Source organism: Myotis lucifugus, unplaced genomic scaffold (genome assembly GCF_000147115.1).
Source record: "Myotis lucifugus unplaced genomic scaffold, Myoluc2.0 scaffold_16, whole genome shotgun sequence".
NCBI classification, from domain to species: domain Eukaryota; kingdom Metazoa; phylum Chordata; class Mammalia; order Chiroptera; family Vespertilionidae; genus Myotis; species Myotis lucifugus.
This window is the reverse complement of record NW_005871064.1, coordinates 4,301,239-4,320,836: the sequence shown is the minus strand read 5'-3', so window position 1 is coordinate 4,320,836 and position 19,598 is coordinate 4,301,239. Positions and strand designations below refer to the sequence as shown.

Genomic DNA, 19,598 nt, shown 5'->3' with positions numbered 1-19,598 from the left:
GGGATGGGAGTCACAATTGAATCTCCACATGTGTTTCTATTATTCTTTTGTTGTTGTCTATCTCCTCTTGCTCTGTAAATCAGATACAGCTTCTGGTAACTCATGGCCCCAAATGTCTGTCGTTCCCCTTATTCCCTGACTAATGGGCCCCTGTATTGATAGCTCAAGAACATTTGCCAACTTGCATGAGCCAAGGCCCTAGAAACTCTGCCTTGTGGCCTTACCTCATTCACTCATTCACCCAGGTGACATTGTATGAGGAACTATTAATATGTTACTCAGGCCCCCACCTGACAACAAACCAGGAAAGACCCAGACCAGTTCCTGCCTTCAAGGAATTCATTTTATGGGGATTTGCCTGGCCAGGTGAGTAGTCTCACCTGAGGTGAAGATGTAGATCACACCACAGATTGCCTGAGCCACAAAAGTTAACAGCACCAGTTTCATTATTTTGAGTGAATCATCTGTTGGGTTGGTATCCTATTCAGAAAAAGTATCAAGGAGGATTTTAAGGGTCCCGGAAATTTTCTGTGCCTATTCTCCTCTTGTCTTCTATCTTGCCATTACCTGTGCCCAAACATTCCCAGCCATCCTTTATATTTGAACCTGTTAAAATATAAACAGTTCTGGGAAAATAACACAGTAAGCATGATCAGTCATTTGCATCTTAGGCTGAAGGAATGATTTCTGGGAATAGGTTGAATGAAAAAGGAGGGGAGGGTACAAAGGAAAAAATGGGTAGCACATTTTAAGAGAGTCTTTGGCAAGGAAGGGTCTGCTGAGTGACTAAGGTCTGAAGCCCCCTTGGCTCATCAGGAATGCTAGTGAAGGTGCTGTATTTGGCTTAGAGAAAAGAAGAAATGACTGGGTCTATAGTATGAGGTAACACATGTGGTAACTCAAAGTTACTTTGGAACATGGAGCAAGACCCACTAGGAGGGAATGATAAGCAGGCAGACTTTGGATCAGTGGAGAGGGGTGCTTTTTAACACTGGAAGTTGTCCTGTGAAACCCTGAGTTCCCTGCTCTGGCAGTGCAGGCCAGGAACCAGAGGCCTGTTGGGGATGCTTGCTTTGGTGGGGGTAGACCAGATAACCACTGTAGACTTTCTCTTCCAAGTTTCAGTGATTCCATGGCCCTGGGTGACTACAGAGGAATGAGGAAGAGATATTACTGAGGTGGCAAAAAGTTAAGAACATAGAGATGGAATGTACCCAAAATATACCATTGTTGCCTTTGCAGCTTGTCCTAGGGCTTAACTGGCTAGCCATGGGGTCAGTTTACCAAAATGCTCACCATGTTTTTTTGTGTGGATGCAAGGTGAGGGTCCAACATGACTCAGCTATGCCTTGTCCTTCACCTTCTCCTCATCACTCTGCTCTCTCAGGTGGTTCTTCTGGTCAACCCTCTAATATCTGCCCATCAAGATACTCAATCTTCCTGGCCTGTATCTGTGGCTACATCAAACCCATGTGCTTCCATTTTTTGTGCTTCCTGTAAGAGTCTTTGCTTTCTTGGGTCATAAGGCTGCAAGGGCTTGGGGACAGCTATAATATAAAACCAGTTAGGGGTTGGTAGTTTCAGGGTGACTATGATTTCTACTCAATAAACCTCAGTCTCATTTGGCAATTTTAAAGGCATTTGTGTGTATGTTTTTTAATATATTTTTAGTGATTTCTAAGAGGAAGGGAGAGGGAGAGTGAGATAGAAACATCAATTATGAGAATCATTGATCAGTTGCCTCCTGCATGCTCCCTGCTAGGGTTGAGCCCAAAACCCGGGCATGTGCCCTGACCAGGAATTGAACCGTGACCTCCTGGCTTATAGGTCGGTGCTCAACCACTGAGCCACACCAGCTGGGCATTTTTTTATGTGAGATTATTTTTAACTTGCCTGCCTTTTCCTGCCTCTTGCCATTCTGAGAAAATAGACAAATCCATAGGGAATCCTTCTGTCCTTCCAATGTCCCAAAGAGGGAAGTGAAGAGATTACCAGAAAAGTCCTCTTAAAGTATGTGAATTAATAATTAGGAGCCCCCAGGCCCTCCTACAGCTGCACAGGCTGCTGGAACAGATGAAGTAAAGGAAGTAGCTCTTTAGAGAACATTTAGCTCAGCTTGCATTTATTCCTTATAAACTCTGGCCTCTTCCTCTGGAAGAATCCAAGTTCTCCAAGTTTAGACTCTGGTGGTCAATGCAGCCTCCTCCTCTGAGATGTAGAAATGTAGAGTTGAAGGGAGCCATGAGCATTGGAAACTTAGTTCTGAAGTGAATTCTGATTAACTGAGCCTCAGGGGAATAATCTGTAGGTACAGGCAGATATCTTGGGGAGTTGTTGGTTATTTTTTTTTAGTTTTGAATTATTTCATATCCCAGAAGGAGGAACAAAAGTTGCCAAAACAAAACCCGAAAGCCCTCCTGTATATCATTACATTTGTGACACCCAATAAAAGGCCAAGGAAAGTTCTGGGCCATTGTACACCAGTCTTCGATAGGACCTGTCAGAAACAAGGTTCCATCTTATTCTTCTGCTTTCCAGGAGGGCAGTTCGTTGCCCACCCTGTGTCTAGTATGTGTGACTGATACTCACTACACTTCCATTTGGCTCATGGAGTGGCATGTGAACTCCCTGGATGGTTCTTCTGGAATAGACATTTCCTGTCTTTTCAAACTGGTTACATGTTGTGCATGGGTAGAATCCTCCTGTTGCTTCTGGTGCAGATGCCTAGGGGGCTGGAGTGAGGGAACCACAAGAATTTCAGGAGATGCCAGTCAAGAAGGCAAGGGATGGGCATCCAAGGCTGAACCAAGAGACCAGTAATCTGGGGAATAAGAGCCAAAACCGGTTTGGCTCAGTGGATAGAGTGTCGGCCTGCGGACTGAGAGGTCCCGGGTTCGATTCCGGTCAAGGGCATGTACCTGGGTTGCGGGCACATCCCCAGTGGGGAATGTGCAAGAGGCAGCTGATCGATGTTTCTCTCGCATTGATGTTTCTAACTCTCTCTATCTCTCTCCCTTCCTCTCTGTGAAAAATCAATAAAATATATTTTTTTAAAAAAAATCTGGGGAATAAGAAAAAGTGTCGTCAGCAGACAGCCATAGGCCCTGAACTTTCAACACCAAGGGAGGGCTCTCTGTGCAGGAAACAGGTCTGCAGTCAGCTCCCACCTGTCCCTGGAATGTGGGGCCTGCCTGGTTCCTCACCCCCACCCCACCCTCACCTTTGTTTGCTTTCCTTCTTTTGAAGGCCCTCCGTGATCAGATCAAGACCCCTCTTTGGCAGTTCCAAAACACCTGGCACAGTGGTTAGGGGGGTTTGACGTCAGTGGGGAGTTTGTCTACTCAGGTGTAGCTAATTTCTGCAGCGTGAGGTTCTGTTTCTGAGCTTGGGTAGGCCACCTCACACCCTGTCACAGAGTAGGGGAAGGGGGAGAGGAGAAGGATACACAAGCCCAAGGGAGGGGAGGGTAATGCTTGACCTATCATACCACAAAGCCAAACAAAACATGTTTTGATTGGGCCCCCTCTCCAAACCCCAGCCTTCTAGATCCCACAGCCTCATGGGACTTGGGAGGGCTGGCTTCCCTGATATATAGAGCTCGGCATCCTTTCTGGAGGTGGGGGTTAGGTCATTCCCTTCTTGCTCTGAGAGGGTCCCATGGTGAGTCCCCAGGACACCAGTCAGTAGAAGGCAGAGGAGGAAAGGTCTGAAAATTTCCACAGAACCAGAAAGACAGCATCCAGTGTTGGGCTGTACATAAATTTCCATCAAGATGCTGATGGCAACACTGTTCCCCAGCCTGTGGCCTGCCTGCATGGGGAATTGAGAGAGATTATTGAGGTTAGAAAGCAAATTGGCCCCCTGAGGAGACAACTCTTAGATGATTGCTTTAAAGGCAAATACTGGAGCGAGAATTCTAATGAGAGGAGTAACTGCTGGTAACGCCTGAAGGAGGACATGAAAGCTACTGCTAGAGCGTCCCCGGCTCTGCCCCTTTAAAGGAAACCTGCCTGATCAAACCAGGTCAGGGAACCATGGTAGCAGGAGCTGGGATTCCCTGGGGAGTTTAGAAAGTAATCCTTTGTCGGGAAGCCAGAGAGAGCATTTGTCTTTTCTCTCCCTCGTCCTCCATGGTACTGGAAGGCATGTGCCAGGCATAGGGTTAGGAAATTCTCTTCTGCAAAGAGAATTTACAGAAAGTCAGCAAGAGGATGGGCTGGAGGGCTTCAGGAATTGAAGGGGTTTGGGTTTAGGGAGAAGTCCAACGCCTGGAGTTGAGGACCAGAGACGCCGCCCAATCAGCAAGAAGCTTCTTCCCAAACCTCAATGGTCTAGATTCCTCCAGCCTGTGCAGGACATCAAAAGGAGCCCAGGTAAGAGGTCCCAGGGGAGAGAAATGGACCAGGTAGACCCCCTAGGCAACAGGACCATCTGACTTTTCAGAGGCAGAGAAAGAAGAAAGGCTGGTCTTTTTCTGTTCCTTTCTTCTGTTGGGCTCTGGTGTCTGGGGGAGGCCAGTCTTGAGACAGGAATCTTTACTAAGAATTCTAAAGTGAATTTAGATTCCGGAAGCTTCAAACTGGAAGAGCTCTTTTAAAAATAATAATGCAAACCCCTCACTTTGTAGATGAGGAAACCACAGCTTGTCCAGGGAACTGTCCAGATCATAAAAGAGCCTGGACACAGGTCCAGCTGTCCTAACTCCCACCCCTGAGCTCTTCTTGCTCACCTGGTGGTGGAACTAAGTGAACCCATCAGCCCTCGAATCCCTTTACCGCCACACCTGCCCACTGGGTGAGCCTCGTATTATTTGTCATCCTTTCCACAACTCTGTAACTCATGGCTCTGACAGGATGGTCCCCAGGGAAGCACCATGTTGAGTTGAGCTGTGGGGTATTAATGGGGTGGATTTGAACACCTTCCTCGTAAGAGTCATTACCTGCTGCTGCCAGGGAAATGGCACCTGGTCCAGGCATCTAAGCCGCTCTCCTCAGGTCCTGATGCCTTCCACAGGCATGCCTATAGGACGATACCATCTCAGTATCCACAAATATCTTAATATCCCAGTGTAACAACCTGTTTTCTTGGTGGCTCTCTCTTACATAGCCATCTTAGGTTACCGTAGACCTACTCTGAGTAGCTACAGAGAGTGGATATTTCTGGAAGACAGATAGCAGTGTCTTAAGAAATGACATTCTAGGAAACTGAAGCTATCTAATCAGAGAATGGACAACCTGTCAGGTATGTGATCTCCTCCAAAACTGGCACCAAAGGATATGAGCCTTGGTGAACTTGCTGAGCGAAGACTATCCTGTGAGGCTTGGAAGTGCCCATGGCCAGGCCTCTGCCTGCTGTCAACCCTCAGCCTTGACAACCCCTCCTCTCAAACTTGTGCAGCATCCACATCTTTCTTAAGGTTAGAGGGGGAAATAAGTTTACTATCAAGTGCCAGTGCTGACTAATTGGTTGATTGTCAGTGTTGAGAAGAATTCTGAGGCTGTACTGAAATAGATAAAGAAAGTGCTTATGATCAAATAGCTGTGTTTGCCATAGATAATGGGGAGCAGGGGTGGTAGAGAAGAGGATGTGAGGAGAGGGATGATGGAAATGTTGCTCCAAGGGAAGAAGCCAGTGTACAATGGCCCAAAACTTTCCCTGGGCTTTCATTGGGTGTCACAAATGTAATGATACACAGGTTGGCTTTTGTGTTTTGTTTTGGGTAGTGTTTTTTGTTTGTTTCTTCTTCTGGGATATGAAATAATTCATATTTTAAATTAAAAATGTCGCAAGTCCATTGATATCATTTGGGAAGGCTCCAGTCGTCTGGAAAACACCTGCAGTGCAGGAGTAAAGCATCAACGCCAGGTCAAAGCCTGGCTCCACCACTGACTGGCATGTGACCTCAGGGGGGCCACTTCTCTGTGGGCCTCAGTTTCCTTCTATCAATGCCCAGACTCACAAGCCACTTGCTCAAGAATTGATAATTCCAAGTAGTTAATTGGATTGGAAAGGACTTATTAACTTTTCGTGTGCATGGTAACTATCAATATAAACCTTCACTGTGGCCCTAGCTTCAAAAGATATAGTCTAGAGTCTTATGCAAATGCAGTGGGAATCCAAAGATTGGAATGATCCGCATGGCCAAGTAAGTCAAGGATGGCATCATGGAGGAAGTAGAGCATAAACCAGACCTTGTAGGGTCAATAGAAATTAGGCAAGAAGAGGAAGGAAACATACAGGGCCCAGATAAGGCCACAGGACCGAGGCAGGGTGTGTGAGGGGAAGGAAATGGAAGAGCTGGATGATGAAGATAGTCATATTGTGGAATATCTGGAAAGCTGGGCAGAGGCGCATGAGTTTCAGACTCTTGGCAATAGGGAGCTATGTAGATTATTGAGTAAGAGAGTGGCAATGACATGGTCCAGTAGTTGGAGCATAGAATGGATTGAAATGAGAGAGATCAAAGTCAAGGAGACTAACAGTTCTGAGGGTGAGCTGGGTTGAGAACAGGGGGAAGAGAGTTCACAGTCATTCTGGAGGAAGATCAAGTGTTACCCCAATCACAGATAGCCTGCTCTAACTGGTGTACTCTTTAACCTCATTTATGAAATCATCATAAGGTATCTTGAGGTTATAATGGTACCAACTCATTTATGCTTATTAATGTCTTCTCCATGGCATGCGCCAAAAACAAAGCAAAAGCAAAGGCTGGGCAAGTCCATTGACCAACTAGTGAACTGGGGGGGGGGGGGGGGGCGTGGAGATAAAGAGCTTAAAACATTTACTCTGAGGATGAGGTCTTGCTTATCTCAGGATTACAATGACTCATACCCCACCTCCTTAAAAAAATGGACTTCCAAATAATTTACCTCCAAGTGTTCCTGTGGACCTGACCTCCGCCTGTACTCTGTCCATGTCCCTCACAACCCCCTTCCCAGTGCAGATTTGGTAGGAAGGCACAGGAAAACTTGTAGGGTTCTCTTGAATCCCCCAAAAGCAAGGTTGAACTGGTAGGCCAAAAAGAAATCCCTCAGAGGAAGGAGGGTCTAGGGAAATAAGCCTTGGACTGGAAGGTGAGACAATAGCTGTGTGGACTCCAGCAAGTCACTCAGCTTCTCTGGGCTTCAGTTCCCCATCTGTAAAATGGGAGGGCTGGAATGGATCATCTCAAAACCTTTCTAGTTCTAGCAATCAAGGCCTCTGCTAGATTATAAGATGATCTTTGAAAATGTCAACTTCACAGAAAACACAACTTCACAGAAAAAAGATATCATCCCATTTACCACCCACAGGCATATCTCTCTCTCTCTCTCTCTCTCTCTCTCTCTCTCTCTCTCTCTCTCTCTCACACACACACACACACACACACACACACACACACACACACAACTGGCCCTGCAACACTCAATTTCTATGTAGGGAAACATGCCCAACTTGTGACCAAAGTGTAACCATGTAGAATTGGATATAGAAAAAAATCAGATCATATATAATGTGTCACTGCAAAAAGAGTCATGCTGGCATAGTAGGGAAATCGCCTTTTGATGTATGAGTGTGTTCGCAAACAGTAGGCTGGAGGAATAGCAGACACAGGGAGCTGGGAAGGGATGACAAATGGGTCCTTATGGTAGGTTCCAGATGCTCCATATGTTGAACATTGTAGGTAATATAAGGACAGCATCGATCCACCTGAGAAAGACAACTTGTAGACAGTGGACCAGCTTGGACCTGTTTGAGTAAAAGGTTGACCTTCAGTAGGATCAACTACTCATTTCTTCTTCCTCTGAAAGATGTCATAGATGCTTTGAGATTGTTCGGTCCTCTCAAAGACATTGCATTGAGCTTCCACACTGTATTTGACAGTTCCTTTTACCCCTCAGTCCCTTTTACCCCTGCTACTTGAACAGCCGGCACTTTCTGTACCATAGAAGTCAGCAGGGGCGTGAGTCCTATTGGGCAGGACTCCAGAAAAAGTGCTTCCAAGCAGATTATTGTGGCTCATCACTGTTCTTTCCTTCTCGGAGTCAATGGGCAGAAAGCACCATTGGACTCTTGCCTATTCAAACATAGGTGGCAGAAATCCTCGAGGGCAGGGACCATGCCCCTGAAATGGACCTGAACGGCCCCAGTGTGAAGCTACATGCCCTGGGACACCTAAAAGGCTTGTTAGAGTGGAGAGGGCAGTAATTCTAACACCAGATGGCATGCCAAGGAGCCACTCAGCTGCTAAGGTCATCAAGGACAGAGCTTCCCAAACCATGTGCCACGGCACACTCATAGCTGGCCCCGGAGAGCATCCCCTGGCCCTCTAGTCAACCAGGTGGGACCTGGTGTGGCCACAGTCCCTGGGCCCAGCTGTGTGGTCCCAAAAGGAGCAGTACTAGTAAGTTGCTCTCACCTTGGCCTTAAGTTTTTTCACAGCCTCAGGAAATTTGTTACTTTATCTCCCACCTTCTTCGTGGTGTCTGTGCCCACCTTTCATTCTCAACTCTTGGCCGGTCCATCTTGTGGGGCCGCTGCCCTCCCAGATGGTATGTAACCCAGCAGTCCGGTATCACCCCCTGAGACCCAGAACCAGCACCATGTCAGACCGTACTTGGGGCCATCTCCCAACTCATCCCAAACAAGGACAAGAATTGTTTTTAAAGGAAAGAGAGATGCCATTGGTTTTTGTCTTTTATGACTAGGACATCAGTTCTGGGAATTCATAGTAATATGGGCCCCACAGAGCTCGGGCACGAAAGCTGAGCCTGGCCTTCTGCAGCCTCTGTGGAGCAGTGGATGTCGGGAGACCTGGGTGCAGTTCCTGGCTGTGCCATGGTGAACCAGTGACCTGGGCAAGTTCATTTCTCTGGATCTAGGAGGTAGTATCTTGAAGCTCCATGAAATTCTGAGTCTGTGATGCTGCAGGGTCAAGATATTGTTCTGCCCAGGGTGTGTCTGGGGTAGCTGACACTTAGCAAGTGAGGACCAAGGAGCAATGGTCTGGGGTCAGGTCCAGGCATTTTTAAAGCACCCACGTTATTCTGATGTGCAACCAGCACTGAGGGGCACCCCACATAGACTCCCCACCTCAGATGGCAGCCAGGGCGCTGGCTGAAGGGTGGAAATAGGCAGTCAGCTAGGGCCCACCCCAAGGTCACCCAAGGTCCCGTTAAGTGAGTCAGGGAGGATTCCTCGTTGGGGAACTGAGAGCCTGGCTCATGGTCTTGGGACACTGGTAGGGGTCTGGGGTCTGGTTTCTGTGGGGAAAGGAGTGGAAGTTTTCATGGGAGAAGTAGAGAAGCTGATGTTTCACAGACATGATGCAACCACCAAGCCGCTTCTGACCACACCCACACCGCTTTCTTTTCCTGCTTCTGCCTGTGATTTTCCCACGCTCTCTGCTTGGCTCTCACTGGGTACGGGCCAGGGTGGGACGCTGACCTGTCTCGTTTTGGCCCTGGCTAGGCAGCGGCGGGGAGCAGCCAGTCATCACGAGCCCCAAGGCCGATGAGGGCTCTGAGGCCGTGCTCCCTAAGCCCAGGAGCGTGTTCCACATCGAGTGGTCATCCATTCGGAGGAGGAGCAAAGGTGTGCGCTTCCTCCCCTCATTCCTGGGGCCTTGATTTACCCATCTGAGGACGATGCTAGGACCTAGTCACGGGGGGTGGGGAAACCGTGAGGGTCAGGCCTGTCCTTATCACAGCCAACCTCTGACCACAGCCATGGGTTCCAGTGCCCACTCTCTCCCTGGGTGGGACACTAAACAGGCAGCAGGCTCTGTAGATCAAGGCCAGGAGGTCTCAAGCTTGGCTGCACATTGGAGTCACCTGCATCCCATCCCGGAAAACTCTAATTTAATTCTGCTGGGAGCCACCTGGGTGGGCTGAAGGACCTTTAAAAGCTCTCCGTGAGATTCTGTTTGCTGCCACGTCCCAAACCACTGGTCCAGGAGGCAGGGATGAACCGGTCTCAGCACTGCAGGGGTGGAGATGCCAGGGCCGAGGGAACAGGTAGAGTGGCAGGGAGGGAGGGGCTCCCACAGGCCAAGATCAAGACGGGGTCCAGGCGGCAGCCAGAGCTGAGCCAGAGGTGGAGCCAGAAATGTGGCTTTAGCAGCTGAGGACATGTTGTGGCAAACAGGAAGGAGTTGGGGGTGGGGGTGGAGGGTCTCCCCAACCCTGCTGCAAGGTTGGAGCAGCCTCATGAAGAGCCAGGGCAGGAAAACAACATAATTCTGCCCGCAAACCCCAGAGAGGAGAGTGGACTTGCCCAGGGTACCCAGCCGGCGAGGGGCAACGCACCGGATAAAACTCATTCCCAGGTTACTGTCCTGTTTACAGCCTCGCACACTTCCCAGAAGAGCCTTTTTGCTCCAGATTCATCCTGGAGCCTCATCCTTTCACACCTAAAGTAGCCAACCCAGAGACATGGGCCTGGGGTGTTTCGGGAAAACACCGCACACGGGGTTGAGGGCATCAAGATACCCCAAGGGCCCTCTAGCCCAGGAGTTTGTGTTTGTGAGGGGCCCTGGGCATGTGTGGAAAAGAGCATGGCTTGCTTCAAAAAGTTAATAACCTCCCTCCAAACATCCTCCTATGATGTGCTTCAGGGCTGGGGTGGGGGAGGGCCCAGCAGAGAGCCAGTGCAAAGGAGCCTGGGAGGGGGAGCGTGGTCCCAGTCAGCAGGCAGCGGGGAGCTACAGACAGAAGCCGCGGGTCCATCAAGATATCACGCACACTGGCCTCAAAGTCTAGGAATCCTCTTCGCTTCCCACTCTTCCCTTCTAAGCTTCCAAACATTAACTTGTTTCTCCTGCATCGTGCAACTTCCCAGCCACAGTGGTACTTGCAGACCTTGCTCCCTCAAGAGCGGGCACACGGTGCCTTTGGTGCATTCTTTCTAGTGGTTAGCACTCTGAGGACTCATGAATGCATCTTGACTGGGACCGGCCTATTCAGTGTGAAAATGCCTGGTGTTCAGAGCCCAGCCTGCCATTCTCACACATGACCACGAGAGGGCAACAGAGCACCAATACCGAAACTTCCAAGGGCCGTAACTTCTTTTATGATGTATAAAACCTTACTGACATTGGTCATCTTTAAAAGTAAATGGTGTAGTAATAATGAAAAAATATGTTTAGAGCCACTTTATGAGAGTTTTCTAGAATTACAAGGACATGCCAAAGTCAATTCAAGTAATGACATGGATGTCACTTGTCTTATTTCAACCAGCAGTTGCTGCTAAAATACCTAAAATTCCAAGACATACAACCAAAAAAGAGACCCGAACAGCCCAAGGTCACCCAGTGGGGAAGAGTCACAGGCAAATGCACCCAGCCCTTGCGTGGCTCAGGCAGCTTAATGCTGGATGAGCAATAGCATCAGAGTTCCTTTCTTTGCACACCTACGTGTTGTCCATGTAGCAGAGGAAAAAGAACCCTGGATTTGGGGATCATGGGCAAGTCGTCTAAAAAATATAAGGGGTGAGCTAAGTCAGAGCTTATTCACTAAAGGCCAGTTAAATCGCTGGACTCCCAATTCCTGTGAAATGTTGACATGAGGACGTTCATTTTTCCCCAAATGGGTTCATAGCCATTAAAAGAAAAAGATTGGGGCTTCCAGCAGCAAGATGCCAATGTTCTGGGCTTCCTCCGGTGGAAAGGGGAAGACATATTCCAATGGAGGCCTCCCCAGAATTCACTGCTCTGTGCCAGGGTAGAGGTGTCCTAATTGACAATGTTTTTCCTTCCAACGGCAGTGTTTGGGAAAGGCGAACACCAGGAGAGACAAACCAAAGACCCTTTCCCCTATCAGTACCGGAAGCCCACGCTCGAGTTGCTGGTAAGTAATGAGTGGCGGGAACGAGGGGCAGCGCCCACAGTCACAGGGCCTGTGCAGATTAAGGAGCCGAGGTCTGGGAAAGGCATCTCCCATTTGGGCAAATTTTTCTTAAATTCATATTTCCAGCAACATAATTACCTGGGATTAAAGTGTCCATTTTTCACAGTTTACTTTATAAAGTTTCATATTCCTTTTATTTGAATTCTTTTTTAAATTTATCTTTATTGTTGAACGTATTTTAGATGTCCCCTTTTTTTCCCATTGCCCCCCCCCCCCACTCCACCCCACACCCACTCCCCTCCCTCAGACCTTCACCACACTATTGTCTGTCCATGGGTTATGCATACAAGTTCTTTGGTTAATCTCTCCCCACCCACACCCACCCCCATCTTCCTCTAAACCCAGCCTTTAAGCCAGTGGTTCTCAACCTGTGGGTCTCGACCCCTTTGGCGGTCGAACGACCCTTTCACAGGGGTCGCCTAAGACCATCCTGCATATCAGATATTTACATTACAATTCATAACAGTAGCAACATTACAGTTATGAAGTAGCAACGAAAATAATGTTATGGTTGGGTCACAACATGAGGAACTGTATTTAAAGGGCCAGAAGGTTGAGAACCACTGCTGAGTTTAAGCATTTAAGAAACAAGCTAGAGCCCATTTTCAAAAACAGAATCTCTGCATGTTTAATTTTATGAGCAGTTGCATTTTAATGCTAGGTGGGGGGAGAGATTTCTTCTGGAAAGCATGTGGCATGGTAGAAGTAATTTTTTTTTTAAAGAATATAAAGATCTGGTTAAATCCCAATCCTACTGTTTGACCTTGATGTCTGCAAATAAGAACACCTCTCCATGCCTGAGCCTTCATCCACAGAATGAGAATAAAGATATTGTCTTGTTGGATTCCAAGATTGTTGCTCATATTAACTGAGGTGGCATAATGAGCAAAGGATATTCTAGGCTACAGAAACATGGAGATGGTTAAACAGCAACCTCACTGAATGCCAAATGAAACCCTGAGCCTGGGCCCCAGAGGGCACAGCGCCACTTCTCGGTGTGAGAAGCGCAGAGGTGGGAGCCCTTTGCCTGTCTCTCATCCCCGGGCAGGACCTGGACACCATGGAGGAGAGCGCCGAGATAAAGGTGGACACGAGCATCTCCAGGACTTCCCGGATGCAGAGTTTCCTGGCTGCCAGCGGGAAAAGGATCAGTAGCGCCCTCAGTTACGTCACAGGAGAGATGAAGGAGTGCGGAGAGGGGCTCAAAGGTAAAGCTTCTTTGACAGGGACCACTGACCCTGCCTTTCAGAGGTCCCCTCCCGCCGTCCCCCAGGAAACACTTGGCTGTGGTTCTCTGTAGACTAAACTATGTTTGTCTTTCAAAGTTAGGCATTTCGCTGTTAGAGCAGACACAGTCTCTTGGGATGTGAATGCAATACCTGTAGGTGTGTGGGCTCTCATTGCTGAACATACAGCGTTGCCTCTCAAATAGCCTGTCTCTGCGTGCAGCCAGGCATGTTAGCCCTGGGAGTCCAGGGCATGCCTGCTTCTGGATGGCTCCCGGGAGAGCTGTGTCTACTGTTCCAAGAGGTTCTAGTTAGCAATCTTCCCAGGGCTCAGGCCATGGGTTTGATGACCCCTGTGCAGCAAGAGTTTTTTTTTCCAGATCCATCTTCTTGAAAGGAAGGGTCAGTGTGAGGCCAGAAGCCACTCCTTGCAGGGACTGTTGCCACCTTCCCGTCCCCTCACTGATTGGCTCCCAGCTCATGCTATTCCCACAGGGGCACAGAAAGCTCAGGTACCCGCTAGTTGAAAAACAATCTAAAGACCACCACTGTTGCCTGGCCGGCATGACTCAGTGGTTGAGCGTCAACCTATGAACCAGGAGGTCACAGTTCAATTCCCGGTCAGGGCACATGCCTGGGTTGTAGGCTCGATTGCCAGTGTGGGGCATGTGGGAGGCAGCCGATCCATTATTCTTCTCATCACTGATGTTTCTATCTCTCTCTTCCTCTCCCTTCCTCTCTGAAATCAATAAAAATATATATATTTTTAAAAGACCACCACTGTTCTCAGTGGGTCTGAAGCGTTCTCTGGGCAGTCAAATGCCCTCTCGGTTTCTTGGTTTCCTCTCTTCTGTGGCTGGCGACAGCCGGGGGCTGGCTCCCTGCAAACCCATCTCGGGTGTGGCGTGCGTCTCACTCCCTCTGCTCGCTGTGGGCCTGGCCCGGGCCATCCTCCCAAGCGTTGACCGACTCCCTGCCTGCTTCCATTCCAGACAAATCCCCCGTCTTCCAGTTCCTGGACTGGGTGCTCCGGGGCACGTCCCAGGTGATGTTCGTGAACAACCCCCTCAGCGGCATGCTCATCATCCTCGGCCTCTTCGTGCAGAACCCCTGGTGGGCCATCTCGGGCTGCCTGGGCACCGTGATGTCCACCCTGACCGCCCTCATCCTCAGCCAGGACAAGTACGTTTCAGGAGCCCCAGGGTCAGCGTGAGGCCAGAGGCCAATCCTGCGGGGACCGTTGCCACCTTCCCGTCCCCTCACTGCAGAAACCCCTCAACTAGGACACTGGTAACCAGGAACCACCATCCCCTGGTGACTTGGTAACTGCTGCACACCATCTAGGGGAGTGGGAGGAGGGGCATCTGTGCTGTCAATCCCAGTTGAGGAAAATCTGAGTGAGAAGGAAGTTGGAGAAGGCAGCACCCCTACACTGGGCCTTGGGGAGCCCCCACGTCAGCAGCCCTCCCTCCCCACCCCCCAGGTCGGCCATCGCAGCAGGACTGCAGGGCTACAACGGGGTGCTGGTGGGGCTGCTGATGGCCGTGTTCTCGGACAGAGGCGACTATTATTGGTGGCTCCTGCTCCCGGTCATCGTCATGTCCATGGCTTGGTAAGTTGGCTTCCGAAGCTGTGGGTGCTTACCAGGGGCTGCCAACCTCTATCCCAACGCCACGACTGTGTCTACGCTCGCTTTGAAGGTGGCATCTCCTTAGCTTACACATCAGAAACATCCACTGGGAATAAATTACTAACGCCATGCAGTGCCAGCGCTGTGCTAGGTGGCCTCCAGACAGCATCGCCTACCTACCATCCCTTCCTGTTCTTTCTTAAGATCTAAAGGGTTTCTGGTCCTGCCCTACCAGAGCCCGGGGAAATTAAATGAAGACAGTATAGGTTAAGAGCCACACCACAGGATCCCATCAGTTGCTGCAAATCTTCTCATTCCTCCTGCTGCCACCCACTCCCTCCCCAGCTTTCCCCTGTCCTTGGGACCCCTGACCAAACTGGGACCACCTCCCAGTGTAGGGTGAAGGGCCAGGCCTACCTCCTCAGTGGCCTACACCCTCTGTGAGCTCCGGGCCTGGCCCAGGGCTGTCCCTGCGAGCACCAGGCCCAGCTCCTCCTCCATCTCTAGAAACCACAGACATTCTGCCCATGAGGCTCATGCTCTCAGCTTCTCAACAAGCATTTGTTGAAGGAAGGAATGCCATTCCCTATCCCTACCCCATCACTCCCCCAACCTGCCCTCTCTCCTCCTGCCGGGACACGGAGCTGTGTGACTTTCCACGGAAGTTCTGTGACTCCCTGCCTCCAGACTTCCCCAGAAAGCCCCCCTTCTCAAGTTGAGCCTGGGCATCACCCTGCCGCTGTGCCAGGGACAGGGAGGAGGAGGCCGGGAAATTGTAGCTCAGGGCCAGTCAGGCACAGAGAGGGTGCTTTTCCCCAGGGAGGCCCGGGGAGCACCCACTCCCGCTCAGTCCAGGGTCAGGGCCGGGGGCTCCCCGAACAGCATCTCCTGTGCTTCTGCCGCCAGCCCCATCCTCTCCAGCGCCCTGGGCTCCATCTTCAGCAAGTGGGACCTCCCAGTGTTCACGCTGCCCTTCAACATCATGGTGACCCTGTACCTGGCGGCCACAGGGCCCTACAACCTCTTCTTCCCCACGACCCTGCTGCAGCCTGCCTCCTCGGTGCCCAACATCACCTGGTCGGAGGTCCAAGTGCCTTTGGTAGGTACTGTGGAAGGTGGAGACAGCAAACGCAGTGTTAAAGTGGCATTTACTTATTTTGCACATCAGAAAGGTCCACGCGTCGTAACTGCTATTCTACAGCACGAGGCACTCTACATACAGATTGTCATGAGCCACCATCCTGTGCTTTTCTCTTTCTAACTAAGAGCCAGAAAGGCCACCGCTGGTTCCACAGAGGAAGAGACTGAGGCCAGGTGGAGACACTGCCTAAGGTCAAGGTCACACAGCAAATTAGTGAAGGGCAAAGGCCAGACTAGAAGTCTGGCCTCCTGTCCGCAGGACCCGGGCTCTTTCCTTCTTCCTGTTTGTAGAGTCTCTTAGAGGCTGTATCCCAGTTTCCATCCCACTCATGTTGTGCATTTTTCATCCAGTCTCATTGAATCATTAAAGACGTACCCATCACACCGCCATCTACTGGCCCAGGCAGGTCCGCCCCAGCCTCCACACGTAATTGCTCTCCGAGGCCGAGGTGCGCTCACACTTGAAAGCACAGGTGTTCCTCCATTAAGACATGCACTCATAACAGCGCTTTTCACGTCTTCGACAAGTATTCTGTGTATAACGCTGGCCTCTGGAAGTCTGCCAAAAGCATTAATAAGAGGCTACACCAAGAGCATTAAAGCAGCCTGGAGAAATGAGCGCATTAGCCTCCTTATCTAAGTGGACACGTTTTCTCTGAGTTTCCCCTTCCTCCCCTACCCTCCACCCCCAGTTTCTATTACTCTGAACAGCTCCCACCACCACCATCACCACCACCACCACCCCACCCCCCGCCACCCGGACTGGGCTCACTCAGAAACTCCGTTATTGGCCATTCATCATCTAACCACAAAGCCCCTTGCCCTTGTTGAAAGAACTTTCAGAACTAACGTTGCCTAGTTTCTCTTAGCGTTCCGGAGTCTGCAACAGCAGGGCATAGCAGGCGGCACGTGCACAAAAAGTGTCATTATTTAGGAAGAGAAATGTTCGTGTTAGCCCCGTCCTTGTTGATGTGTGTGTGTGTGTGTGTGCATGCATGTGTGCGTGTGCATGTGCATGTGTACACCTTCATGAGCCACAGGTGAGTAAAGGTGCCACATTGGCAATTCACTCCTGTGGCTTCCCTTTCATAGTATTTACCCCACCGATGTCTTTGGATGGCAAAATTACTCTAATTGGTGTGCTACAGGGAGATGATGTTATAAAAGGTTAATTTAAGGTATTTTGCATTCTCCATGCCACATTTTCAATGGAAAAGCTATGTAGGAATTTTGGAGAAATGAAAAAAAAATTAGGAAATTCTATACAAATATATTAAAACCCCCAAAGTTCCAGAAAAAGAAAAATTCAATTTGGGGTCATTATTCTTTAGAAATAACTTCCTGGACAATTGAATGGATTATGGCCATGATGAATATGTTTTGTTTTGACCATCTCATTAGAGCCTTGAGTCTTGGGGAAACAGGTGGTCAATGTCAGAGGGAGGATTTAAAACTCCCACCAGGAATCTTTACATCCTAACCCCTAATGTTCTAAGAACGCAAGATTAAAACGATAAAGCTCGTGTTCCTTCTAGAGTTAACCTATTTGAATAAAAGCACCTTGGAAACCTGTTAAAAATGTTAGTGTGGAGTGTTTGGCACCAAATCTTTTCCAGCCAAGAGTAATGCTGTCTCTTTGCCTGTGGCGCCCACAGCTTTTGAGAGCCATCCCTGTTGGAATCGGCCAAGTGTACGGCTGCGATAACCCCTGGACTGGAGGCATTTTCCTCATCGCCTTGTTCATATCGTCACCTCTTATCTGCTTGCACGCTGCCATTGGATCTACCATGGGGATGTTAGCAGGTTCGTGTCAGCACTTCTCCCTTATCCAGGGGCCATAAAGATGTTGGAACCTGAGACCAACTCCAAAGAAAATGGGGACATGTGTCTTCAGAGCTTCACCTGCTTATTTCTCTAAACGTTCCCTCCTTTTATTATACCATGGGTGTGTTTTTTTCTATTTTGGTGCCAGTGCCCTATGGTACTGTGAGCAAAAGCTGCCCTCAAGAAAGGCTTTGGTGTTAGTCACTTACACCTTAGTATAAATTTAAAGCTTGGGAGGGGTTTCTTCCAGGCGTGTTTATATTTTAAGTCTTCTATTTAGTGAAGATAAGAAGGATGCATTCTCCATTAGAGAACATTAAGATATCAATGGAGAAGGAGCCATCATCCTCTTTGTGGCCAGGGAAGGACCATCTCTGGACTTCAGATTTCAGAGTTCTTACTCAAAGGGTCTCTTCTACCCATAACAGCTTCACCACTAGTGTTCACGTGGATCTCTGGCCACTTGTTTCCTTTAGGTGTTTTTTTTTTCTGAATAAAATCCTAAGTTCTTTCTTATAAAAAGCCACAGAGGATAAGTAGGCTGGGTTTCGAGGACCATGGTGGGTTCGGGGCTGGCAGGTGAGCCTCAGAGAGCCCACGCCCACACGGTGCCTGCCTTCTCTCGCAGCTCTCACGATCGCAACGCCCTTTGACTCCATCTACTTCGGCCTGTGTGGCTTTAACAGCACGCTCGCCTGCATCGCCATAGGGGGCATGTTCTACGTCATCACCTGGCAGACGCACCTCCTCGCCATCGCCTGCGGTAGGTACTGCCCGTGAACCCCCTTTCCACCAAAAAAGTGGCTGGGCCTATCCCCGCCAGGAAAACCAACCTCTGAAAATTCTGCCGATCCTTCAAAGACAAATGGGATGATCGTCTGCTTTATAAAAGGTTTTTATTTAAAATTGTTGTTGAATGATTGTTTAGTGATGAATACATTAAAATTTTTTTCTGATGAACCCAGTGTTCAGCCACTTGAGGAGAGATTATTTTAGATGGTGCTTGTTTGGTTGTTGTTCGTGTCTGTCTCCTGTGATTCCTACTTTCCTGGCTAGTGATTGGACCTAATCGACAGAGCAGCTCTTGTGCAAATGTATCTTTATACTTGGAGTTGGGCAATTATATCTGATACAGCGATTAACCTTAAGCACCCAAACACTGACCCCCTAGGACCTTCAAATAATGCTCACAGTGTAGGATGTGGTCAGGATTATGCCCAATTGGGCGCTCAGTTACTCTGTAGTTAACATCCTAGGAACTATTGGGATGCATTTATTTGAGAAATTAAAGGTCCAAACCAAAGCCCAATTACGTGGGCCCACTTTCACAGAACCTCACCAGTGGCCAGTGGGCTCCTCCCAGTGGCCAGCCTGCCGTGCCCTCCCCATGCAGGGCCTAGGCGATGAGGCAGTCAGCATTATTGCTCTTCCTCAAGTTTACAGAATGCTGCTCCTGCCTGGAAGCCCATGTTATGTTCATAACTCGTGATGAAATACACCCGCAGGGATTTCTGGGATTCACTCGCCTTGGCGGTATAGTAAAATTTTCCTTTAAGGTTTATGCTGCTAAATGTTCCTTTGCTGGAATGCAAGGTGGTGGGGCCCGAGAGAGCCGTAACAGCTCAAGGCTGGACCTTTTTAACGAAGTTCACCTGCTGCCTTGGGGTGCCAGCATTTGCATGGAATTTAACACTTTTCTAAGCTGCCGGGCAATGGAAACAGAATTCAATTTTTGTCATGTACAAGACAGCATTTGTGGCCTGCACTCCATGGGGAGAGAATATGTAGATGGAGCTTGAGGCACTGTTCGTCACTTACCTATTTCTTGGTTCTTTTCCAGCACTGTTTGCAGCCTACCTGGGTGCTGCCCTGGCCAACATGTTGTCTGTGGTG

At 49.2% G+C, this 19,598-nt stretch overlaps 1 protein-coding gene across 1 annotated transcript in view; it reads left to right on the top strand.

The window, feature by feature from the left end:
* The window catches only part of SLC14A2 (solute carrier family 14 member 2), a 44,471-nt gene that overhangs the window by 21,930 nt on the left and 2,943 nt on the right, over positions 1-19,598 (top strand). Inside the window, exons 10-18 of the mRNA XM_023750810.1 lie at positions 9,451-9,573; positions 11,743-11,825; positions 12,934-13,093; positions 14,104-14,293; positions 14,595-14,723; positions 15,648-15,840; positions 17,537-17,684; positions 18,334-18,468; positions 19,546-19,595. Of these exons, the coding sequence (XP_023606578.1) occupies positions 9,451-9,573; positions 11,743-11,825; positions 12,934-13,093; positions 14,104-14,293; positions 14,595-14,723; positions 15,648-15,840; positions 17,537-17,684; positions 18,334-18,468; positions 19,546-19,595 (1,211 nt within the window). The remainder of the gene's footprint in view (positions 1-9,450; positions 9,574-11,742; positions 11,826-12,933; positions 13,094-14,103; positions 14,294-14,594; positions 14,724-15,647; positions 15,841-17,536; positions 17,685-18,333; positions 18,469-19,545; positions 19,596-19,598) is intronic.